This window comes from Hippocampus comes, unplaced genomic scaffold (genome assembly GCF_001891065.2).
Source record: "Hippocampus comes isolate QL1 unplaced genomic scaffold, H_comes_QL1_v1.1 scaffold105, whole genome shotgun sequence".
NCBI classification, from domain to species: Eukaryota; Metazoa; Chordata; class Actinopteri; order Syngnathiformes; family Syngnathidae; genus Hippocampus; species Hippocampus comes.
Window position 1 is genome coordinate 2863103 of NW_017806235.1, and position 25940 is coordinate 2889042.

The following is a 25940-nucleotide window of genomic DNA, read 5'->3' on the forward strand; positions in this document are numbered from 1 at the left end:
GGAAAGACTTCAGCCCAAGGTCTGAAACGCTGCCACCTAGTGGAGAAATTAAATTTTTATTTGACCTACTGTACAGTATTTCATTCGACTTGAAACAATCACATGTGGTAATTGACATCGATCTTTTATTAGCTCATCAAGTCTCTGAAAAAAGCCCTCGAGCCTGTGCTAACCGATGTGCGGATTGACTGGTACCTGCCTGAAAACATGGAGGCCCTTCTTTCGCCCAATGAAATCCCTGCGCTCTACCCGGGCAATCGCCTTATTGGATATTGCACACTCTATGACATGACAACTTTTAAAGCCAAAAAGACAGAGGTAAGACTCTAGTCCTAAATGCTTTCCACTGGGTATTGCTGCGTGAATGTTGAGGCGAAATGAAGCTCTACAACCCACTTTAACATAATTTCATGGCACAACTATGCCACACGTCATCATCGCTCCGTGGTGCCAAGATGTTATAAGATGGCCACAAATCACTTCTTTTGCCTCCGTGAAGCTCCACAACTCACTTCAACATACAGTATTTGTTCTTCTGCACCAAGATGGCAGCAAATCACTGCCTATGTCCTAAAACTCCGCAACTCGCTTCAAAAGTAATGCTGAGGTTTTTCAGTTCATAGGATCCAAACCAAATCCACAAACACACTGAAAAACGTAAATAAATAAATTCAACTCACACTTTTTTTGTGCTTTTAGCATGCTGCATGACACCACATGCCACATAATTCCATCATAATTAATATTTGGAGTAATGTAAAGTCAGTTAGAAATGGTATTAGTGTTTTGGGATCATAATTTCTGGTATATTTGCAGTTTTAACTATTAATAGATTGTAGCCAATTTTTATTGCACACTCTATGACATGACAACTTTTAAAGCCAAAAAGACAGAGGTAAGACTCTAGTCCTAAATGCTTTCCACTGGGTATTGCTGCGTGAATGTTGAGGCGAAATGAAGCTCTACAACCCACTTTAACATAATTTCATGGCACAACTATGCCACACGTCATCATCGCTCCGTGGTGCCAAGATGTTATAAGATGGCAGCAAATCACTCCCTATGTCCTAAAATTCCACAACTCACTTCAAAAGTAATGCTTAGGTTTTTCAGTTCATAGGATCCAAAACCAAATCCATAAATAAATTGAAAAACGTAAATAAATTCAACTCACACTTTTTTTGTGCTTTTAGCATGCTGCATGACACCACATGCCACATAATTCCATCATAATTAATATTTGGAGTAATGTAAAGTCAGTTAGAAATGGTATTAGTGTTTTGGGATCATAATTTCTGGTATATTTGCAGTTTTAACTATTAATAGATTGTAGCCAATTTTTAAGAGGGTATCAATTACTCATGATTTGTGGCAGGTCTCAGTTGCCGCAGAAGAATAATTAATTTCTTGTTACATGAATGTTTATTTCTGCCAACTTTTCTGAAATGCCTACCTATATGTTTCAGAGGGGCTACAAGGGTATACACAACACCTCCATGGGTTCTGTTTTTTGCCCGTCAAATGACGACATCTCACCTCCGACTTCTGAGCTCATGCCTGCGGTGACTTGTCCAGAAGGGAACGACCTGGAGGAGGCGATGAGGGAAATTTCCAGAGAAATCTCCTCAGAGTTCTCCTGTGCCAAAGACGCGGACCCTGACCCCTGTGCAGGCCAGTCGCAACGAATAACATTGCATTGCTCCGAGTGTTACAAACGAGTGGATATTTTCCAGCTTACTTGCATGAGAAGATGGATAATTTTGAAAATGTTTCAAACTTTCCATGGAAGTTATGGAAATTACTGGGAATTGAGGGGGTTTAGTGGAAAGGGACGACATTCAAGAATGAACATTTTGCAAAATACAATTTTTATAATATGTACACTTATACAAAAGTAGTATGGATAATACGCAAGTCAAGGTACTATGTACCAGCATGAAATTTGGGTGCTGTAGTCAGGAATCAAGATTATGCGAAACAATATTTAAGTTCCCAATTATGAGCTAACCTTCCATTTCGTCAATTGCGATGGAAAGTTTACACTGAATTTTACGTTAATCAAACCCTCCACCGTGGTTAACACTTGCCTTATATGCGCTCTACAGGTGGAGAGTTAGACTGGTCAAGCGACGTGAGGACGAGGATCCAGGAGAGCTCCTACATTCAGGAGCAATACATCCTGACCCGCTGCTCACTCAGTAGTGAGCGGAGTCTCCCCACACACGTACAGGCCTCTTCAAGTACTGACGCAACGAGCCGGGCCTGTCTGCCTGACCCTATGCCGTCTGCTCCGCTACTGGACACGGGATCTTTACCTCAAGGCCTTGAGAAGATACCCGGTCCAGAACCGCGGTCATCTTTGTCTCGCTGGGCTGACTCGGCGTGGCAGCAGAACCTCTCAGCTGACACTGGTGACGACAGCAGGAAAAATGTAAATATTTTCATAGTTGTAAAAATTGGCTTGATTTTTGTGTCGGGGCAATTCCAGTTTAGAGTGCTAAAATGACAAAGGCGGTATCCAAGTGCCCACTTCACAGCGGCAGACTTTTCATGACAAGTGGGGGTCTTCTTGCCGTTCTTTATAAATGTAGTTTGGGCACATCTCCATGGACTCCACCATGTTCATTATGCTTCTGCCATGTAGACCGGGCACCTCACCCACACTAACTATAAAGGGAATGAGCGGAGCCGCTTCGATTGGGCTCCCGGGAACCAAGGCGATTGTGTTCACTCCCACAATGGCGCAAACGCCCATTTCTACCAACGTGCAACTATGAACATACCCTAAGAAAGAAAACTTAACCCATGCGGATATTTAGACCGCGCTTTGTGCTAGATTTGCACTGGGCATGAAAATAGGAATCAGGTGGACGCATGTCTACACAGCGGACACTCAGACCTTGAGGAGTTCAGTGGCGTTTCTTGATACTCTGTACTCAAGTAGAAATACAGAACATGGCGTAAAAGTGACTGTGAAAGTTGAAGTACTATACATGAATGTGTGTTTTATAAAACATTTGTGACCCACATAATAGTTGCCCTTGTTTTAGAACATCCATCACCGCTTTCCTTCAACTTTTTGAATCTTAAATAACAACTCACAAATTCGGCTTTTTCCTCTCCAGAATGTACACTTGTCTTGTAGCGACGACTCACATTGGAGACAAAAATCACTGGCCCGTTCCACCATGGCAGCGAGAAGCTTCTCATCGCCGCAGGGTGAGCTGGAGATGCACCGCCTCAGGAGAGCTCTGGAAAGGGTCTCCTTCGACCAAACTCTGGGAGGAAGGCTGGATGAAAGTGACGGGGAGACAAAGCCACCAGAGACACTGTCCCGCAGAAGTCTTAATGATTCCAGTGAGTTGACAAGAATTATCCCTTTCCTTCTTCCCTTCATCTCATAAGTCGAGGTACCGCTTCATTTCTTTCTCCCTCCCACCCGACAGGTGGACTCCTTTTTCCTGCCTCTCCTCTGGACTGGGACAACTTCACAGACCCCGACTACCTATTCACTGCAGTTCCACTAGAAGATCCTCAACCGGGCCAATGCCGCTCCCTCATTCACGGCCTTCTTTGCGGCAGACCTGTAACGTGGGAGGCCACGGTGAACCTGGCCCACCTCTTGCTCCCTGAGGACCAGAGGGCAAGAGTGGGGGAAGGATGCAGAAGTCAAGGAGGGGGAAGAGAGAGGGAATCTTGGGACGAGATCATACACCAGCTGACGGCTCGTTCTGTCATAAGAGACTTTGAGAAAATGTCCGAAAGGGAGGACCAAAAAGGACATGGTTGAGTTTAAACTACATATATATATTTTTTAAAATACAACTATAACATTCATTGCATGTATTTTCGATCGGTACTCTAGCTTCTTTCCACATTTCAAAAGCATACACAACAGCTGGTATCAGCTGAAGCTCACCGGCAAGCCTAATGAGGACAAGCTCTGTCGAAAATGAATGGCTAGATAATATCCATACCGTATACTTGCAAGTATACTCACAATGTATGTCTGTAGGTTCAGCTAAGCGGTACCGTGTGAAGGCCATCCAGACCAGTAAGCATTGTAACATCGTCTGCATGTACACGGCCTTCACCATAATTGACAGCAACCCTAACAAAAGCATCCAGGATGGTGTGGAGGTCCAAAATACAGGTATGCCAACTATACTCGCATTGGTCACAACATGAAGTACACATACACAATAAAACAAGTTCCAATTGAACATGAATCAAAATGGTTACGTAAAGATACTTTAGTACAGTAAACGACCACAAATACCAAGCCAGTACCTACCTAAATTATGACTTGCTTTATAATTATGCATATTTATTCATTTCTGTGCGTTTAGGGATCCATTTGGGAAATAGTCGCAGTTCCCATTCAGGCAGTCGCAAGAAGAAATCCTATTCTGCAGGTGTGGGCAGAAGACCCATTAGCGGAGACTGTGAAGAAGGCGAGGACACGTGGAACTCGACAGGTAGATGGAATGAAATGCCATGATTAGTTTGTTCGTCAAGGCGTCAACTATGTTTTTGTCTCTCAGACAGGGATGACACTCCTACCTCACCGTGCAGCCTTACATCCTGGGAGTCGAGTAAGTACTGTCTACTTGCTCAAAACAGGTCTTTATTTACGAATAACAATTTTCAAAATTTGCTTTCTTCAATCAGTGATATTCACAGCCATATTTTTTTTTTCATCGTGCTGCGAAACACAACTAATACTGTATTATTGCATCTTACTTGAGACAGTTTTCTTTCAAGTCTGTGTATAGTGTGACTTTGTATTACTCTGCCCTCTGGTGGTCAAGGCACGCAAAACAGAGAAAAGACCGAAACGTGCCCATTGAATTGCCATGAGGCACAAAACTTTTTCATTATGTTGTTACTATGTGCTCTTATAAAGAAAAACAGAGTTCTTTTGTGGTTATGGAATGACTTGATTCAACTTGTAAATCAAGGCATGACCATACTGTTCTGTACACGTGCCAGTGTGGCTAAAGCACATCTATTTCACCTTGTTTTATTCAAACTGACAGACGCCATCAGTGCTGCTGCATCGGTAACAACGGGCCCGTCGACCACTCGTTCTCAGCGATCTATAGAGAGCAAGTCAATGGAGAGCTTTTTTGGCACCAGGTAATCTTGCAAAACAAGAGCGTAATCGAAATGTCAAGATCCCCAATTATGCAATGTGTATAATGGGACCTGCATCTCAGATTGTTTAGGTGGATCTAATATGACCGATGAGTCTGTACTCGCATTATCAGCGTTGAAAGCACGGCATACTTTAAGTGGAGTCCATCTACATTCAACTCTAAATGACCTCTAAACTCATTTTACCTCTTCTAGGTTTCCCCTTGGCAGACTCAGGTCCTCGATTTCATCAGGACGACAGGTGCCACTGAAGTCCCACTGCTTGTCTGCAGAGACTGACAAACAACCTGAGAATGAAGCTCCAGACTACCTGCCCCTGGTGAGTCAGTATAAAGACACAGACAACAAATTTACAGTGGAACTTCAAAAATGGAATTGATCCTTTTAACCAAAAATTCCTAAGCCTGTACATGTACTGTTGTCTTATCTGGTTTATCTTCTTAGGTTCGCCTTCAGCTGGCCTCGGGAGCTTTTCTGCTCACTGAGATATACGCCGACTGTGTTCAGATTTCCTTGGACCGCCTAAAAAGGGCTTCCCCCTACAGTCTGCATCGTCGCAGCCTTAGCCCGCCTTTCCGCTGCGCGTCTCCCAGTGCTCCGTCTTTATCCGCCTCCGCCAAACCTCAGGGTCATCACCATGTCACCTTTTCCCCCTCCTCCTGCACCCTCGCCAAAACAACCGCGCCGCCCTTCCACCACACGCCAGACGACACCCCCTTGATGCTGGAACCCAGGCTTCGCCGACGACAACTGTCAGACCGAGACCCCATCACCTTATCCCAAGATCTCCCTAGTTCTGAAGAAGGCTCCCTGGAGCTACCAGGGGGCAACTCTCCAGGCCAGAGTCACGGACAGGCAGACAGCGGTCGCGGGTCAGAGACAGACGTATGTGAGGGATCTTCACAGGAGCCCCCCTACCTCCAAGTGAGTAGCCAGTTGGCTCAAGACAACCTGGAGGGCTCAAGCTGGGCGACCGCAGTGGCTCTGGCCTGGCTCGAGCACCGCTGCGCCGGATATTTCATGGAGTGGGAGTTGGTGGCGGCAAAAGCGGACTTTTGGCTGCGCGGCCAGGAGCTGCCCGAGGGAGTGGACCTGGCTGGGTTGAGGGGGGCTGCCAGACAGCTGTTCCTGCTGTTGCGTCACTGGGATGAGAACATCAAATTCAACATGCTGTGTTATAACCCCAATAATATGTGAGGCAATAGTCCGCAAGGGGGAATCATGGGGAGTCATTGCGACTCGGACGAGAGGCGACTCGAGTGACCCGTTTTGACGACTTGGAAGTTGATCGTTGTTAATTTTTAGGTCAAACTTTGTCGCAGGCTATGTCATTGTTATTTTTTACCGCAGATGGCAGATATTAATGGCATTAATGGTGTTTTTAGTTTCGGAGGGTGGTTAAAGAATGAATTAAACTGAAGGGTGTTTGCGACGACAGCCTCTTGACTGATTTCCACACTGATGCAGAGTCGTTAGCAGTGATTTGAAAACTGTTCAAGCTTTTGGTGTTTTATTAAGCCACCTAACAGAGTATAAAACAAGTTTTGACTGACACTGAAATAAAGATGATGATTTTTTTTTTTTTAAGGTGTGTTATGAAATGGTCTTGCGTTTGAGTAGATAATCTTGAGGTGTTAAAAAGTTTAGCTTCTTGGCCAAAAGTATTTTGACCTTATTCATCCACTCTTCTGGATTTTCTGTGTGGCCCCAAAATAGAAAAAATATATAATCCCTTTCATAGGCCATCGATTTGTCTATTTTGTGAACACAATTTTGAAGTTTCTCAAAATACACATTTATGTCAGGGAGCACTGGGAAACCTAACACACACACAAACATCAGAGATTCACCGTGTGGCCCAAAAATAGAAATATATATATTTCACAGGGGCTACAATTTTCAATAACTTTGTAAGGCGCCTTACAAACAACAGATTTTATTACAGGGAGCCCCAGAAACCTTCCAAACACACATCCGGACTCCTGGTGTGGGCCCGAAATTAAGGGGGAGGGGGGGGACCTTTCATTGGCACGGGTGAATTTTGTCAACTTAGTAAGAATCGCGTTTTACATAAAAAGTCCAAATTTTCAAGATGCTTTAAAAAAGTCCCTTGAAACCTTCAAAACACACATCCAGCAGGACTCCAGGTGCAAGCCAAAAAGTTTTTACAGGGCTTGATTAATAATTCAGATTTATAAAATGTGCAGCTCTGTATTTTTCGTAAGACACCTGAGTCGAACGGCCATTTATGCAGTCCATCCGACCACTTCACCAGCAACCATTTTTGTACTTCACAGAGTCAAACAGTATTTTGTAGTCCATCCAAAGGCCATTTTTATAGTCTTTTCTTCCACATCCCTTAAAATAAAAGATTTGTTTTAATAAGGAAGATGAAACAAAAAAACAAACAAAGAAATAAAAGGACGTTTAAAAAAAACACACAAAGATTTTGAATTTGTTTTACATTTATTTGACAAACTACTCAATTTTGGAGTAGGTAATATTTATATGATATTTGTTTATATTTATTGTGAAGGGTAGGGGCTATACAGGGCTTTGGAACTTTTTAATGGATATTTATGATCATAGAAAAATATTTTTGAACATAATGCAAAGCTGACCTTTCTTATCCCTTAATGGTTTCAGACTGTGCAGGCATGCAAAGAAATAGACAAAAAAGTGCTCCATGCTCTTTCTAATTCGGGATGATTTGAGTGGACATACTGTACTGTATGCAAGTTAGTTTGAAACAGCAGATGTGAGTAAGCACCTGATTGTCTCGAAGAGTGGAGATTCTAACGACAATTTGGCTTGAATAAAATCCTTCATAGGGACTAATAGTAAGATGGAGACTGTACAGAAAAACACAAAAAAGAGAAGGGATACATTCTCAGCCAGGTCCATGTCGCAGGGCAGACAAACTTGCTGTGAACTACTCTACATTCAAGTTTTGTCTTCACAAACACTCCTAGAGATGGCTTAGAATCCAGTGCACGGTTTCTGCATTATACGTGTATGTGTGTGTAATTTTGTATTTTTACGCATTTGTGATTAAAACATCACCGAAACAGTGTTTGTCTCGTTTTTTCCCTCCAAATGGTTGATGAGTAATAATCCATCAGAAACTGTACTCTATTCACCAATATTGTTCTTATTGTTATTTTTTTTTTTTTGTGTAATCTCAGGAGGCTACAAGCTGCTTCTTCTGCCAGCCCGCGCGCACACGCACACCCACACACACAAAATGTACATAGAGTCAATGCGTGTGGTGATTGAGGAGTAAAGCTTTAGCGATGAGATCAAACAAAAAAAGCAGGCACTGAGCACCGTGTGCAGGAGAGAAAAAAAAATATTTTAAAAAGGGCATCCGGTGCATCTGTTGCAGTCAGCAAGGTCCAAGTGCATGGCCATAAGTCTTTGGAGCTACATAACGCCACCCGATGGCCAAAACGGACTTAACTCACGCTTGGAAAAGTCGCCTTGAGTTTTTACGAGATGATCTCTAGGATGTAGAAAACCAGCTCCATGACCACAGGGCCCTCATTGAGCTGGCAGGCGCCGCTGTGAATGACGGGAATTAGCGCATTGTCCAGGTCGCTCAGGTACGCAGGAGGAAGTGGCTGCCCATTGCTTCCTGCCAGGTAGCCCACCTGGAAGGGAGAGGGAGAAAAAAAAAAAAAAAACAAGGGAGACACTATCATTGATATATGTTTGTATGTATACAGTATTATGAGAGAAAGTAGCACCATATCAATATTTTTTTCAAAACTCATTGTTAAATGTGCTACTGCACATACAGTGGCGGACCATTGTATGTGTAGTTGTTTGAGATACACTCCACTGGTTAAGTTCAAATATCCATTTGCTTCAAGAGTTCTAACGCCAGTGCTATTCGTTAGCCCATTTATGATGTTTTGCATGGTCTTTTAGCATTAAGCTAAACTGACAAAGCTACATGGTTGTTTTAAATACATGCCAAATTCTTTGTTTCATGTTTAGTCTGAACATAATCAAGAGAGAGAGTGGTGATAAGCAGCCTTTTTTTTTTTGGGCCACGTCTGTTCTCTCCCATCATTGGTCACTGCTGTCCCGCAATTTTGGGTACCTTGCCAAACTCAGCACTTCCTACTTTCACATTACTCCCAACATGCTAATAGACCTGCTGATGTGTGTTTTGTTTTCCATGTCATTTGTCTTGTTCCAACGTGTTTTCATGGCTTGGTTTGGCAACAAAATTCATTTAATCGTGTGCTACTTTGTAACACCACAGAGCAGGATTGAAAACAAGATGGCTGATGAAATACGCAGGAGGTTGCAATGAATTTAAAGCTAAAATTTGCATTTCTTCTTTGTTGAAATAACTGGCAAGTGCACTTTTTGTGAGTAGAGTATATGTGCCACAAGACTGTGATTGTGAATGATTATTTGTCTGTTTTGTGGCCCACATTTGGCTGGTGAACAGTCGACGGTCTACTCAGCTCAAAGCGAGCTAGGATAGACTCCAGCTCACCTGCTACCCTGAGGACGCTAAGCGTTATAGAAAATGGATGGATGGATGCAATACAGTACCTGGTCCGAGTCAAGTGTGACGCGCAGGCCCAGCTTGGCCATACCGTCCTCCTTGAGCAGCTTGAGGTGCGGGCACAATGCCATGCAGAAGGCCCGCGCCACATTCTCTGTCAGGCGGCTGTGGTCGGCTGGGTCGCTCAGGCCATTGGGCTGGTCGTCACTCCGAAGGAAAAACACCTAGCGGGAGAGAGGAGTGACTTATTCTTCGTTGTTGTCTTTTATCAAACAGACAAAAAGTTGTTGCGATAAACGTATTCATTGGATGGCTTCTGTCATCCATGCAAGAGTGCATTTGCTGTACCTCCGTCCAGCGGATCACTTTGCCGTTGGCCTTGAATTCAGAGCCATGGAAGATCTTCACGCTGGCAATGGACTCCATCGACTTGCCGTCGATCGGACTGATGACACTGAAATGCAGCAGTGTTACTATAATTTTTTTTTAATTAGGTCATTATATGAGAGTATAATGTAGAGGTGCAACAATTAATCAAATCTTATTGTTTGATTAATATTTTGACCATCAATTTATCGCATAGACACCTTGTTTGATTTAAAATTGTCCAAACTGTCTGAATATCAGCCTCTCAGAGTAAATACGCAGATGTTTGCCAATGGACCATCCGTGTAGAATCTAAATAAATCTGTTCTTAATTTAATAATTATGACATGTTTAGGACCAATCCCAAAAAATGAATCTTAATTAGTTAATTAATCAACAGCTTACGGAATAATTTTTCAGATGTCAAATTTTAAGACTGCTTATCTGTGACAGACCCCAGGCAAAAAGAGAGAAAAACAAAAAACAATTTATTCTGTTTGTGGTGTGTTCTGAGTGCCGTGCCGGTTGTCTTTTAAACGGCCCACGGTCTCACCCCTTGTTGAAGTCATGGTCGTCATCCGTCCACTGGACATGCACCTGCTCCTGGTTGTCCTCTTGCTCGGCTTTGCCGCACGTGATGGTGAAGTCCTTCATGTCCTTCAGCGCTTGCCGTAAAGCATCCATGGTCTCTGCTGTGATCTGGATCATCACACCATCTAAGATAGACGCAATGATGATGTCGTGTGAATTACCGAGGCATAAGTGCACTCATTGTATTTTTGTGGCACTGTTCTCCTCGCGTGCAATAAATGGCTGCAAAGTACATCAGCGACTTTGACTCCTTTCTCACATGAGAGCAGTACCGGAGTTTGACATATCTAGAAGCACAGGGCCGCAAAACACCCACAAACAACAAAGATTTACCTTCTACAATGCTAGTTTTGGCCAAGAAACCCGACGAGGCCTTCAGGGCACCACTGAACACAAAGAAACAAGCGCCGGTCACTGAAAAGCAAGCAAATGAGATAAGTTAGCACGTGCATGAAAGTTTGGATGAGGCAGTGTTTGCACACTACCTTTGCGCGGCTGATGATGGATGCTGATGGCCTGCGTCTGGTAGTTTCCGTCGTCGTTCTGCACGCACACCAGATGAGAGTCGGCGCGCTCGTTAAAGCACGCGCCCATTGCGAGCACGTGCTCATTGGACTTGTTCATGGCCTTCATCAACTGCAATGACACACACAGTCAGGACTAGTAATTGCAGTAAAAACATCAGAAGGCGCCAAGGAGACGGATAACAACAGAGACACGGCTGATGTCGGCAGCCGCGCGCTCGCTCGTTTTTAATCCCGTCAGATTAGTTGAATTCTTGCGAGGCAGACCAAAACTTGTAAATGTGGGGATTTTAAGCCGTGAGATAGGGCTGTGCCACGTGACTCAAAGCTGACAGCCACGCGCCGGAAAATGCAAATTCCTACCATGGTATAAAAAGAACCGTGCTGATGCAACCATTTATGGTGGAAGTGAAAAACAATTTAAGTGTTAGTTGCTTTGGGAGTAAAGGGAAAAAAAAAAGCAATGTGGCCAACATCATCCCTAGAATTCAACCTTATTGAAAACCTGCGGATCGTCCATAAAAAGGAAGCTCTATGAGGGTGGCTGGTTGGATATCACCAAACATCAACTCTGTGAGGCAATTTTTATAACCTCAAGTGAGATGTAGTCAGAAACAAGCAATGTACGTGCCAATTGAGTTCATGAGAGAGTTGCTAAAGTGATACTGATAATCATGAATAAGGATAAAAACATATTTACTTATCACATTTATTTACTTTATATTTTTTGTAAACTTTTTTCCTACTTTCGTTCCACATGTTTTTGTTTTTATGCAAAGACTTGTAAAAAAGCAATAGACACAATAGGCTTTTTGGGTCGCTTAGTTTTTTTTATATGCAGTGCATTTTTTTCCCCACAGTTCTCGACAACCTCTGTGGAATTGTTCGAGGGTTTGTTGTAATTGTTGGACATAATGTGAAAACACTGGATTTTCAGGGTTTTGTTCAGATAATTGTGATTATTACACAAACTAATATACATTTTGATTTTTTTTTTTTTTTTTTTTTAATGGTATTTGCATGGAACCAGGCTAACCTCATTATAGCGATTGCTGGGGATTTTTATGCTCGTCTTCTTAACTGCCATGTCCACTACCAGGCCTTTCACCATCGGCAATGCATACTGGTAGTTGCGGAAGTCCTGTGGGACACATGACATGATGTGTTGACACAAATGGTATAGCGCTGGTGGTGGTCAGCAAGTGAACATGAGGTCTTACTGCCAGCAGATTCATGATGGTGTGGCCAGTCTCGCCAAAGAGCGGTTTCCGGAAGCGCACGCTGAAGAGCGGGCACGGATAAACTACAACAAATACCATTATTGTAAACAGACATTAAGTCGTTAAAAAGGTGCAAATAGCACTCACATCGGTACTCGGCACCCAGCCGTAGCATGAGGCGGATGGGGAAGACCTTAGCCCAGGGTGTCTCCCATTTTTGGATGAGTACGCCGAAGAGGAAGGGCGGGTTGGGCAGCAGCAGGTCCTGCAGGGACTGGAAGGAGGGGCTAACATAGAGGAAGCCGCCGTGCTCCCTGCTGCCCAGGAAGCTCTGCGTGAAGAAGGAGTGGCTCAGGTGGCCCAGCACGTTTCCTGGAAGAGGAAGCCCAGATTATACACAAAGCCAAAAAAGCAAATATTTCCAATTTGGGTCATGGTCTGGGTGTAGTTCACAATAAAACATCACGATTCACGAAGCATTGGGGGCCATCTCTGCCACAAATAGTTAAAAAAAAAAAATCTATTAAATGGCGCCCCTGCTAAAAAGGGATTGTAATTGCTTATAGATGCCAAAAGATGACAGTAAAGACGTCGACTTTTGTCACATTGAAGATCCTCAATTCACTTCAAATAGTTTCCTTGGCACCATGATGCCGCCATGTGGCAAAGCAACTTTTAATGCAACTAAGAGTGGATAGGTTCCCCAAAATTGTGCAATTGCTGATTGGCAAATATGCAACATAGAAGTGTTCCCTGTATATGGTTCAAATTTTGGTAGCAAGCCGACAAAATCTCTACGTCTTTGATGGTTCCTTAGAAATTAGTGTTTGAGAGTGTTTTTTTTTTTCTTTTGGGATCTTCTCATGACAGACAGTGTTTTTAAATTTCATATTGCTGAGGGAAAATGGCTTAAGTCAGGTTGGGGGAAGAGCAAAAACTGATATATACAAGATAGCATTTGCCATATATTTCATATATATTGTTAAAAATTGGTAGCAAATGCACAACATTTCTAGGACGAGTCCATCTTTAAAGACCACTGGCCCAAAAAGCCATAAAATGACAGGGTTGAAACAAATGACGGACTTCCTCCGTCTTTTTATTTATTTATTTTTTATAATTTCTTGAGACTGCTCAGTGCTGTCATCTTACCACTGAGGGCCTCCTGGTAAAGATGTACAAAGTGTTTGAAGATGTCCTTTGGGATGGCCTTCTCCTCAGGTAGACACTGGAGCAGAACCACAACCTCGGCCTGGCCAACAGCATGCATGCCCTTTGTCGTCATGTACCAGCACTTCCTGTTGACATCTGACCAAAGAAAAGGAAGAAGGATTTCAGCATTTTAATACCACCTCTATATGAGGGTCATTCCAGAACTGGGGGACAATTTCTGTCCCTCCATTAAATTTCAAATCCATGGAATTGTGTAAATTACAATTATTTCAATGGTTCCACTCAGATCACACAATCATTCAAAAAGGAATAGCCTCTTTTTCAAAATTGTGGGAGGCTAAATTGTCCTCCCCTTCCGGAATGAACTCTGATGCAAAGCGGCGACTCACAGTTGACGAGCTTGACCATAGCGAGAAGGTTGGCGTTGAGGACAAAGACCAGCGGTTCAGGGCCTCCCTCCTCCAGCTGCTGCATGAGGACCATCGCTGAGGGACGCTCCTCCACTGCATAGTCTGGTTGTGGAGTCAGAGGTAACGTCGTGTGAAAACAGGCGGACGGGACTCAACGTAAAAGTGTGGATTTGTGATGTGTGAGAATTCAAGCGGACAAAAGTATAGGGACATACTCCACTTATATCAGAGGTGGAAAATGTACAAGAATGTCAACACTTTTAAACAGCAATTTTATCGATTCATCGTTGCAGCCCTAAAGGAGTCTAAAAAGAACTCTGTCCAAATACATTTGTCCATCCAGTGAGTGAACACGACAGTGTTGACTGCATGGCAACATGAAAGGACATGGAGGACACAGGGGTCAGGCAGGGGGTGGGTGGTGGGACGGTGAAGATGAGGGCAAGCACCTGTGATGTGGCCTCCCGTACCTCCTTTGACTCCGGTGGAGATGAGGATGGGAGGGAGCCCGTCCTCCGGGATCAAGCTGAGGGCACTACCCACTGGGCTGCCCACTGGACCCATGGGGTTAGGGGTGGCCTGATGTGTGAGAGAGTGAGAGAGAGAGAGAGAGAGAGAGAGAGAGAGAGAGAGAGAGAGAGAGAGAGGGGAATGAAGGTTAAAGGGAAGAAGAATCTTTGAAATTGCTCCAATGCTGAGTGAAGGGATGAAGATTACAACATTTCTGCAAATAGAAGCCATATTTACCCAACTGCCGATGGAGGGCAGGGGCATTGTTTATTAAAGGAAGGCCTTATTGGATGTCTGAAAATATTACATTTCAATCTATGACAAGTGAGCGTGGCATTTAAAATAAGTCAACAATGAGTCGTATGGAGAAATCTAGAGAACAACTAAGTCTACTGCAATGCTCACTTAAGACACATAACTTGATACCTAACTTTTTTTAAACCCTTAACTTTTAAGCTAAGAACATGCGTGTGAGCGTACCCCTGCAGCGTCCGATCCGGAGGTTTTGCTTGCATTTGTCGAGATGCCGGTGCGTTGCGTGGGCACGGGAGTTTTGGGGGACTCTGCCTCGTCGCCATTTGGTAGGACGCCATCCGCGAACCACACCTTTTTCTGGTCCCGTGTGACAGATCCTGAACAAGTCATTTATTGTGTGTAAATGTAGGGTTTTTCCTGGCTCAAACTGAGTTTGAAGTATTAACATCCTGACCATGCTCCATGATGTGCATGTATTCTGTAAATTAAACTGACTCACTCTCTTTTACAGGAAACATACTTTCAGAGTTCCATCTGTATTGGATGTGGCAAAGTGAAGCAAATTGTGAAAATGCGTCCTTCACTTGCTCTTTGGTGCTGTATCATCAAGCAAAAATGAAGACAGAATTATTGCTTTTGATTGCATGATGTCACTCAAGGTCAGCTTTACGATATTATTTGGAGAATTTATGGCGATATGTCAGCCCATCAGACATATCACTGCGGCCCGGTTAAAAAAAATTGTCTGCTACAGAAATTACAAGAAAAGGGAAGAGAATATGTAACTTCACTATAGATTTCCAAAGCGTTTGTGGCTCCTATGAATCTTGTAATAAAGGGTTCAAATGGCTCTTTAGTTGCCGACACTAATGTAACATGTGCCTCCTCACTTGCCGCACAGTGACACACCATGACAGTCTAAACCCATACTGCAGGAATCTAAACCTTGCCCAATGTACGAAAACTGCGATCAATGGTCACCAAAATTTATGATGACATCTTTACTCATCCTCACATCAACCTCTGAAAATATTAAAATGAACTCCGGCATTGCACATGCAAAATCTGAAGGTACGTGAAAACATGAGTCATGAACATGCAGGGAAACATTCAACTTCCTTGGATTAATCACTGTACTACTTTTCCTGTTTAGATGGGGCTTTGGCGTCATCTTGTGGCAATTTAGAGCAGTGCAGTGCACTTCGAATGTGCTCTGATTACTCGCTGCTACTATTGGTGGCATTCAAAAAAGAAACAAACGAACTGAAGGCCTCACCCTCGTTGCCAGGTGGCTTGAGGACGCCCACCGGCACCATGACAGTGGGCGGGGGCGAGCCGAGCACGCCCGAGGCCTGGGCCTGCTGCAGGGGAGGGATGGTAGAGCAGTACTCGGCTGGGTTGTTGGGGTTGGGACTGTGGTTGTTGCCAGCTGTGAGATGAGAATCCGACGACGTCGGAGCTGAGGATTGGGGGTACAACGACCACGCGTTATTTCCGCACTGGACAACAATGGACCACATTCACTTTTCAGAATCACACATATGTTGCGCAAGCCTTTTTTAAAGACGATTAAGGCTTTCACACAGGCTTTCCGACGTAGAAGCACTCACATTGTGTGCGAACATGGTTCAGGCTCAGCTCGTATTGCTGTGATTATTACTTTTCTTCATTGTTGTTTTAGTGAATTAGGCTCATTGTAAACGGCTTGGCATAGTCACGGACTTCAGATTTTAGCCGGGGGGTGAAACACACAATCCTCGCTCACCGCTGGTTAGGGCCAAATGACAGGTGACGCAGACGCGAGCCTCCTTCCCGTCCATGTACACCAGTTTGCATCTCAGGCCGCAGCACGTGGCACAGAAGACCTGCCATGACAGAGAAAGCACAAGCTGTAGTTGTGCAGTTCGCCCAATGTGTCAGGAGGTTCTCTAGGTCACAGATGAGCCATGTGGATGTGTCACTCCATTGTTTGTCAGTGGCACAGAGAGTGTTTGTTTACCGCTGTGGGAAATCGCAGAGCAGTCGGAATATTTTTTCTAAGTGCGGCGTCAGCGACCGTGTGCTCGTGCCAACAGTGCTGCGCAGACACCCTGATGCTTGTGTGTGTGCGCGTGTGTGTGTGTGTGTGTGTGTGTGTGTGTGTGTGTAAGCACTTAATTTTATTCTATGATGATGTACCACAAAGGTTAAATAAATTTGTTATAAAGATTAAGAGCCATTTTAGAGACCACTTTTTTTTTTGTGACACGTGCTCAAAATAAAGATGCTGATTAGAAAAAGAGAAGATTTGAGGTATGCAATCGATTTCTGATCCTCAAGTACCCGGATGCTTGTCACAGGAGCTGAATTAGCACATTGAAAGTTTGAATTTTACTCACAAAACTGAATGTGAAAAGTCACTGAACTGAATCTGTGTGGAAAATATTTTTATTTTTGTAATGTGAAAAAATATACAAGATTGAATTTTCAGTGAAAAATCCAAATTCAAATTGTACAATTCAGATTCAGTTTTAAAAAGTAAAGATGTGACTCCGTTTCTCAAAGCGCTTTTTCAAGTTTCGTGATTCAAATGTAATTACACATCATTCACATTCTGTCTTTGGTAGCACATTTCAGTCCATAACTGTCCCCTTACCTTGCCACAGGCCCTGCAGTGGTGCCTCCTCTTGGTAAAAGTGAACCTGGCGTCGCACCTCATGCAGACGGGGGCCTGTGAGTCAGGCACCCACACCGGGGCCACCTTGCCCAGCGGGCTTGGGGACTTCCCACTGAGGGAGCCGTGCTGTCCTGCCTGAAGGTCGTTGTCCGGACTCTCCGAGGACAAAGCAAGGGCAGAAGTGGGGAGGACCGTGACGCCGTTCACCGCCGAAGTCACCTCGGTCCCGCCGAGCGTCGGTTCGGGCGGCGTCCCCCTGCGGTTATCCAGGTTCTTGTTCTTGCTACTCAGCTGGTTCTGCACTTGGCCCACAAGGGGCTGTGGGATTTGGAGTTTGAGGCTGACAGGCTGCTTGGGTCGCGCCCCACCGTATGGGACGCTGACAGGTTGTAGGCGGCTGTTGTTCAGTTTCGCAATAACGCCGCCTGACGCTGCCCCTTCACCGCTCTCCTGCTTGCTCTCCTCCATCTCCTTCTCCTCCGTCACAGAGTCTTCCTTGGACGGCACGGGTGAGGGAGAGAGCCTCCCCTCCTCTTCCTCCTCCCGGACATTTAGTCGGCTCTCATTCTCGTGTTGTAAACCGTTGGAAAGGAGCTGCTCAGACTGAGGTCTGGACACAGAGTCTCTACCCACTCCTCCATTTAGAAAACGTTCTACCTGCTCGCCACTTTGTCTTTCTTGCTCAGAATACGGCGAACTGCCTTCTCCATTCAAAGTAGCCGGCTTCACGTGTGGATGAACCTTCTCAGAGGGATTCCCTTCTTGCTCTAGTCCCACCTCGAAGGTGAAGCAGGACGCGGCGGAGGCGTCCCCGTGCTGCTCCTTGCAGGCCGTGACGGACAGCGGCGAACGGCTGTCCGTCCCCACCAGTTTGCCGATGTTGGGCTGCGGCAGGGGTGGGCTGTGGACATCGGCCGGCTCACCGCCGGTAGGTCTTTTGGGATCGGGGAGAGTCTTCAGTGGCTGCAGACTCTCCTGGGGGCTGAGGTCAGCGTGGGCCAGGGCGGGGTTCAAAGAGAGCAGGTGGGCAGGTGGTGCTAGAATCTGGGTCCACTTGGCATCCGTGAAGAGAGGGGAGTCAGTCTCATCTGACACAAGAGGAGAAGGACATGTTTAGTGTTCAGGGGACCGCATATCCATCAGTTATCACATGTCAAACGTAAATTGGTGGCCAGTCAATCACAGGTTGCTTTAGGAGTGTAACTGCAACCCCCCACCCCCACAGGGAAAAAAAAAAAAAAAAACTCTTAAAGCACGGTTCTGAAAGTACCTTGGTCACTGTCATGCACTTGGTTGAGTTTAAATTGCCTACGGTATGCGAACAGAATGTAAAAACATAAATAGGAAACAATTTCATGACATAAAATTAAACTGCTACAATTAAATTTCCGCCCCAAAAAGCCTCAAATCATACAATACAAGAAAACAAAAATCTCATATCGCAGCTTAAATCTTAAAAAAAGTGCAATGCCAAATTTCTACCAGTAAATTCTCTCAATGAAAGGTTCTCAAATAAACGAAATAATTTATACCATAAAATTAAAAATATCAATTTTAAATAATAAATAACAGCTTAAATATTTTCTTTTTACAAGCGTGTTAAATCAAACTACTGTCAGTAAATTCTAAATACATGAACGATGATCAAATAAACAAAATAATACTCAATTTTTAATACACAATAACAGCTTATATGTTTTTGTATTAAGAAAATGCAAATCCAATAGTCGGTCTTCTTTTTAAGAAATGAAAAATGCTGGAAGTAAGTTTGCGCGGCCCCACATTTTTTTTTCATGCTGCACTGCTCTTGAAGTGTATGTTTCGAAACAGGTTTGAAAAGTGAAGAAAAAAAACATAATAGGTGTTATTACCTCAATTCACTGACGCCATCCTTCAACATTGACATTAATGAATTAGCTGCTGGGCATGTTTGAACTCTGTCACTAACCAAAACAGCAGCACCTACCAACGTACGTAATGCTTTCATAATTCCATTGGAATTAATTTGAAGCAACACTCAAGTCTAGTCAGCATGAGTGCTACTGAACTCCCGGGACTGGAATGTGAGCGAGGCTGCTATTGTTGTTGCTGCAGCAACGTGTGTGTGTGCGTGTGCGCACGCACACACACACACACACACACACACACACACACACACACACACACACACAAAAGCACAGGGGCATTACAAAATATTGTGGACGTATGAATCAGCAGCTTCCGTGTCACAATTAGGAGAATTAAACACGGATGTGACTTCTTGATGTGAAAGTGTGTCTAAACTCATGGGAAATGCTTAATTAGTTCTTTGGCCTGATTGAATGAGCTCTATTTTGTCATCTAAGAAGGGAAGCCATAATGTTGTTTCATAAGATGGCCATTATACCACGTTTTTCGAAGAGGGGAGACTGTCGAAATGTTGTGAACTCCTGTTTCAATGCCAGTAGAATCAAGTTTAGTATTTTTATAAAATTGATCTGTATATTTCAAATGTATTTTTTTTAAATATTTCTGCATTTTCCATCTGTTTTTTTATTCCTAATATATTTGTATATTTTGTCGACTATTTATTTCCCCAATAGTTTTCCCCCATCCATCACATTCCGCTTATTATTGCAAACTATTTATTTTCATTTATATCTTTTTTTTTTCTTTTTTTTCTAATAAGGACTCATGATACTCCCATGTGCTGACAAACACGCACACGCACAGAATGACACACAGACAAAAAGTAAGAAATAGAAAATCTATCCGAATGCTCTCAACTCCTTTTTCAAAAGCCGATCAATTAATTGACTGTGTTCACCTTCGTTCTGCTCAAACTCGTCCAGCACCTTGTCCAAGTTGAAAGCCTCGGCCTGGAAATAATTCTCCATGGATCAGGAAACTGCTCCTCCTCCTCTGCGGCCAGCGTGAACCTTCAGGAAACGGGCAATGGGCATCGATGACAAATATGTCGCCATCCTTCACGTCACTGAATGTGATTTCACATGGTGTGTGTGCGTGCGCCCGTGTGTACTCGACACGTTCACTGACCTACACAGAGGTCCTTCTCAGTAGTCGCAGGCCGTCTTTGATCTGAGCACGTTTCCCCTCTCAGTGAACACTTGAGCTGCTATGGCAGGCGTCCACGCCTTGTGTGTGGGGAGAAACAAAAATGGTCAAACACACAGTCTAATTCAATATTGTGAATTATGTTGTAATATTTTTGTCATAATTCTTCTTTTTTTATCAATTATTTTTCCCCAGTATTTTTTTACTTCTACATCTAATATTTAACTTTTCAGAAATATTGTCGTATTTCCTCATCAAATATTTTGTTTCGTGTGCATATGTTTCTCGCAATTTTTGTGTCTTTTTGGTCGATTCTGTCATATTAAAGAGATATTTTTATGTAATAAGAGAATATGCTTTTGGGTCTCGTGTGATTGTGCAGGTTTACCTAATGTGTTTGATTTCTGACTTCCACTCCCATCAACCAATCCTGAATGCATATTTGTTTTGTCAGCATATTTCGTCACACAACCGATAACTAGGGATCATCTAAAAATTTCATAGCTTTTCATCTCACGTCAACCTTCCAGGAACACTTTTATAAACACTTCATTTCATCGAAGAGTGACTCGCCCGCGTGTGTTCTGCTCAGTCGACCGCACATGCGACATGAGCTTGAGCGGGATTAGCCAGCAAAATGAGCAGAGTCGGCTCATTTTTCCGCTCAGTTAAAGATGCGGTGTAGTGCATACACTTGTTATCACGCACACTGTGCCACAAACATGCACACGCGGCTGAATGTCATATATCAAACATACAAAACAGGTATGAGTGAGGGCACAGATACCCATGAAAAAGAAAATACAACTGCGAAATGCACTTAAAAAAAAGGGTCTGACTGCTCAGAAAAAAAAAAATCATACATATCATACAGAAAAAATAAAGATAAATTCTAATTGTGCTGTAGCTCAACAAGAGATTTTGGAACACTGCCATCTGGGTGAAGATTTTCAAGGATGTAGAAAGAGGAATACACACACACACACACACACACACACACACACACACACACACACACACACACACAGGCTACACAAATGCCACACACGCACACGTAACACACGCAGATTAAGATTTAATTTGCCCGGAGAGGTGCTGAATAATGCACACTTTTATTTTTAGACATTAAAGCACATATGACATATGGATGTTGTTGACATTCATGTCAAGTAGCAGCAGTCCTTCTAAAGTGACAAGATAGAGTGCACTACTTCACTCTCAGCTAGTTTGCTGTCAAAAAAAAAAGACCAACACGACAAGCATACATCCACGTGTATGTATGACACAACACCTTCAGACAGCATTACTACTCTTCTCACTAAAAGATCAACAAGAGGTTCATGCACACAGAGACACTGCAGAATTGCTTCACCAGAGCCATAAATGAAGACCTTTCACAAAAGGTGGGAAGTGGGACATTGTCACAACTATGTGTGCAGATAATTAGATGACTTTACTGCCAGCGTTTGGTGTGATGTATAAACAAGTTGTCGGACAAAACCAAATGGTGCGGGAGAAGCAAGTCTGAGGTGTTAAATTTCACACTCTGGTCCCCGCATTGCAGAATTCCCTCACACAGATTTCACGCATGGAATGAATGATGGTTAACAGGCACGTGCAGACATTTTTGGGGGTAGGTGCACAAGCAAAATAGATAAATAAATAAATGATTTGAAATCTTTTTTCTTCCAGTGCAAAGGGACAGGTGCTTGCGCACCACCTACTGGCCCATGTGTGCATGTGCCTGGTGGTTACCTTTTTTTAACACTTAAATGACACCATCGCGGCAGGAATGCACGTTTGAAATTCGAGGATTTGATATGCCACCATGTCGACAGCTCCAAAAAAAGGCTTCTTCCTACTATTTTTTTTTTTAATGGGAGGTTGACATCGATTGTTCATTTCTCCTTGGTCAATTATGTAACAGCGCAGCTCTGCATTTTGTTGAGTCATGACAACAAAACTTCCTTGTGTTGACTTTCAAGAAACACTTCTGCTTTTTGTTTTATTTCCTCCAAGAACGTAGACCACTTTCCACCCCACGGCCCAAGCCAATTGAACCTCGCACATCCTGGCAAAATTACAGCGACCAGTTCCTGTCTTGGAGAATGGACTGACATCACTTTCTAAACACGCCACCGCCGCCCAAAACACTATGACGTCATTGTTTCCTCCGCCCTGACTGCAAGCATTAATCACGCCCGTACGACATGACGGCCAACCGTGAAAAGTCAGATAGTCGTACTTCAAACAATTCTCAACCTTTATTTTCGGATTTAGTAAAATTGTTGAGGAAGCTAGAAGCCTTGCGGAAACTATAGAAAGCCTTAGTGTGAAATGTCGTCCTGTTTAGTTGAACACGAAGCTTTTATTCTGTTCTATGAACAGAAACAGATGGATACACAGATTAATTTTATCTTCTCCTCTTTAGTGGAAAAGCAGGTAATTGTTGAGGCAGTCACTATATGTCACTCACATAGAGAGCAAAAATACATTATTTGGAGTGAAGAAATAATTTTTGGAACATTAATAAAGTTCACTGTAGTTGAAAATCACTTGTCTTAAGGATTAACTCGACAAGTCTTTTGCAGTTTGACTTTTTTTTCCATATTAAAAAAAACAGTGATTTTAGTACAAACTAAGCTTGTATTGAAGATCTAAAAGCAATTCTTATTTTATTTAATCCTTTGACAGACTTTCAGGGCTGGAGGAGGATGAAGATAACAGTTAAGAGGCGCTGTTCTTCATCAGCTATTAGCAGTGCGGCTTCCTCCTCTTATAAGCATTGGGAGTGAAAAGGAGGTCTCAGCGCACATTGACAGGCAGCATGTCAGATCAAACAACAGGATGACGATTACCCCGTAAATAATGTGAGGACACTTTCAATTGGGTGCTGCTAGCAACTGAGAATTTTTTTACAGTGACTGTTAACACAAGTCATTACCACATCTGCCTCACATTAAGTTTGTAATGTTTGAATATCGGCCCTTCTGTGTGGACTTTGCATATGTGAATGTGAGGGTGAATTCTTGGTTATCTATGCATCTCCTGCAATTGGCCGGCGACCGCACCAGGGTGTACCCTGGACTGTTCAGTAAAGTCAAGGCAATCAGCTCAGAAATAATGTTTTAGATCACCTGACACCCTGATAATGAAAAGTGTTGTGGAAAATGACACACTATACAATGTACGATTTTAGTGTCTTCAATGAACCTAACATGAGCATTTCTGGAATGTGGGAGGAAGCTTGAGTAGTCTGAGGATGTCCAGACAGGCACATGCAAAAAGAAGCCTAGAATTGAACCAGTAGCACATCGTACTTTCCTTTTCATGATAGCGTGGTGCCTTGAGATAAAAGTTCAACTCAAACCACTTGTATCACATCATCTCATGGCCAGATGAGTATTTTAAACATCACACCAGACGGTGGCACTGATATCATCTAATTGTCTGATTGCTGCATGCCACACAGGAAGGCCGGAGCCCAGATTCGAATCCTTAACCTCTGTACTGTGAGGCAGATGTGCTAACCAGTCGCCCACCGCATTAAAAATATTCGCAAGTGACAGCCCTATTTCCGAAACCGCTGAAGTTGGAACGTCGCTGGGTTAACTTCCATGTCTGTGACATTGATAAAGAAAGGGAAAAGGGAAAAATGCTTAATACCAACTTTTCTGGTGGTGTGGAAAGGGCGTCAGTTTCTTCAATTGTCTCTTTGCTGCGTTCCGTGAGAAAGGCACAAAGTGATTGATGCTAGATATCCTGTGTTTATTCTGATTCTGGAATTTAACAGGCTTTCCAAGCGAAAAGGGTTTCCGATACTGCATTCGAAGATGGCAAATTGTCAGGTCGACTTCCATGTCAGTGGCAAATCAGAAAAGGGTTGTTTGCCGGGTCTTCCAGGGAGTATAAAGGGGGCTTATGGTAAAAACAGACCTCTACTTAACTTGGATTACCTCAGCAAAAGCCCCTTGGGGCTAAAGGCAGGTGGTAAACACTACTCATGGACGAACAACAGAAGAGTAGTGTGGTTTTAAAACTAAGTCTGACATGTAAATAACAGTTAGCGAGGCTTTCTTTCTTAATTTTAACTCGCTGAATTAGCTTGAGGTGCTAGCTGCGTTTGGACGTCCGTCCACGAATTAACTTGTCCAGCGGTCTTGTTTTGCTTTGTGCCAAACCATGGCGAAAGAGTATCGCCTCGCGGATTTGGTAGGCAGGCTGCGTCAAAAAAAAAGACGGGAAATTAAACGCTTATTTTTAGCCTCGAGGGCTTCAGCGGGCAGCAGAACTGAGAACGCCGAGTGACCGCGTCAACCCGCCGCTCGGACGGACGGCCACCGAGTCGGTGCGCGTCACCCGGAGCGAACCGAAGAAAATTGTCCAACTATGTATTTTAAACAAAAAAATAACCCAAACTAATGTTATCATATGTCTTCATAGTGTAAATGCGGTGTATATTTTAAGGAGGTTTGGTCTTATGCTGAGTAAATGCTAATAAGCTAGCTAAAGCACCACGACACCGCCGCTACCCACTCGGACTCCCGCGCCCGTCGGCGCCGCTGCAATGGCGGGGCAAGGTCGGAGCAACGTAGCGTAAAAAAAAAACATTCCACAGAAACAAATGGAGTGAACAGGCTCACCACCGCCACCACCAAGGGAATCCTCATCTCTACACGCAGCCCCGCAGTGCAGGAGAAAGAGACGAACCCTCGCCGTTGTCCGTCGAAACTAATCGCCTTCCCGGGCTACTTTTACGCCGATGGTGTCCTCCTCCTGGCGTCAGACTGCAGCGGCTACCGGGGAGGGTGGGGGGGTGCATGAGGCAAGTGTGTCCACAGGGAACCCAGCTGAGCAGAGCATCCACAGGCCACAAACGGCAGGCAGAGCCGCACACGACTACCATGTATTATTTCTTGAAATGTAACATATTATTTGACATTTATATGGGCGCTTGCCGACCCGCTGCCCTATAAATACAACGCTACAATGGATAAGCACACACACACACACACACACACACACACACACACACACACACACACACACACACACACACACACACATATATTCTTAAAGTGATACCTCACGATTAATCTGCATTTCATGTTTTTCTCCATACGAGCTCAGCCGGGGAAAGTTGCCTTGAGTCGCAAGCAAAAATTGCGTTCCTAGCATCGACGTGACAGTGAATTTAACACTAGCAGTAGTAGTGTTTTTTTTCCCAAGCTCTATATTCCCATTTGCTGTTGAAATTTACTGTGAAATAAAACAGAGGGAACTTCATGATTGTATGGACATGTATTTAAAGCAACCACAAAACTTATGAAATTCCTCTTGCTCTGTTCACCAATGTGACACGTGCAGGCATCAGGTAACCGCCAAGGACAAATGTTAAATATCAGCACAGCTACTTGCTTTTGCATGGGTTTACATTATTTCTTTTCTCTTATAAGCATGGTTAATTGTAGCTTGTCTGACAGTTGAGTGTGAAAACATGAT

The 25940-nt window shown here is 43.7% G+C and overlaps 2 protein-coding genes across 5 annotated transcripts in view; one reads left to right on the forward strand and one right to left on the reverse strand.

Annotated features, from left to right (window-relative positions):
- The window catches only part of LOC109507320 (von Willebrand factor A domain-containing protein 5B2-like), a 7813-nt gene extending 961 nt beyond the window's left edge, over positions 1-6852 (forward strand). Inside the window, exons 2-13 of the mRNA XM_019856652.1 lie at positions 7-19; positions 133-318; positions 1467-1671; positions 2106-2431; positions 3126-3357; positions 3447-3785; positions 4016-4153; positions 4350-4478; positions 4545-4595; positions 5040-5139; positions 5353-5476; positions 5602-6852. Of these exons, the coding sequence (XP_019712211.1) occupies positions 7-19; positions 133-318; positions 1467-1671; positions 2106-2431; positions 3126-3357; positions 3447-3785; positions 4016-4153; positions 4350-4478; positions 4545-4595; positions 5040-5139; positions 5353-5476; positions 5602-6354 (2596 nt within the window). The 3' untranslated portion in view covers positions 6355-6852. The remainder of the gene's footprint in view (positions 1-6; positions 20-132; positions 319-1466; positions 1672-2105; positions 2432-3125; positions 3358-3446; positions 3786-4015; positions 4154-4349; positions 4479-4544; positions 4596-5039; positions 5140-5352; positions 5477-5601) is intronic.
- On the reverse strand, positions 6205-25395 carry zfyve9a (zinc finger, FYVE domain containing 9a). Of its 4 annotated transcripts, XM_019856786.1 has the most exons (20): positions 25082-25394; positions 20421-20518; positions 20191-20302; positions 17364-18472; positions 16494-16593; positions 16005-16187; positions 14954-15105; positions 14413-14542; positions 13943-14065; positions 13533-13688; positions 12528-12752; positions 12381-12463; positions 12197-12301; positions 11122-11272; positions 10970-11050; positions 10599-10761; positions 10028-10133; positions 9727-9903; positions 8622-8807; positions 6205-6299 (listed from the first exon to the last, which is right to left on the reverse strand). In XM_019856786.1, exons 3-19 carry the CDS (start codon positions 20258-20260, stop codon positions 8646-8648), a joined length of 3276 nt encoding a protein of 1091 aa, XP_019712345.1. In that variant the 5' UTR covers positions 20261-20302; positions 20421-20518; positions 25082-25394; the 3' UTR covers positions 6205-6299; positions 8622-8645. The 4 variants fall into 4 exon arrangements, with proteins under 4 accessions (XP_019712345.1, XP_019712346.1, XP_019712343.1 ...); XM_019856787.1 differs by lacking the exon at positions 6205-6299 and having other exon boundaries at positions 7612-8807; positions 14434-14542; positions 25082-25395; XM_019856784.1 differs by lacking the exon at positions 6205-6299 and having other exon boundaries at positions 7612-8807; positions 25082-25393.
- Positions 25396-25940: the final 545 nt, after the last annotated feature.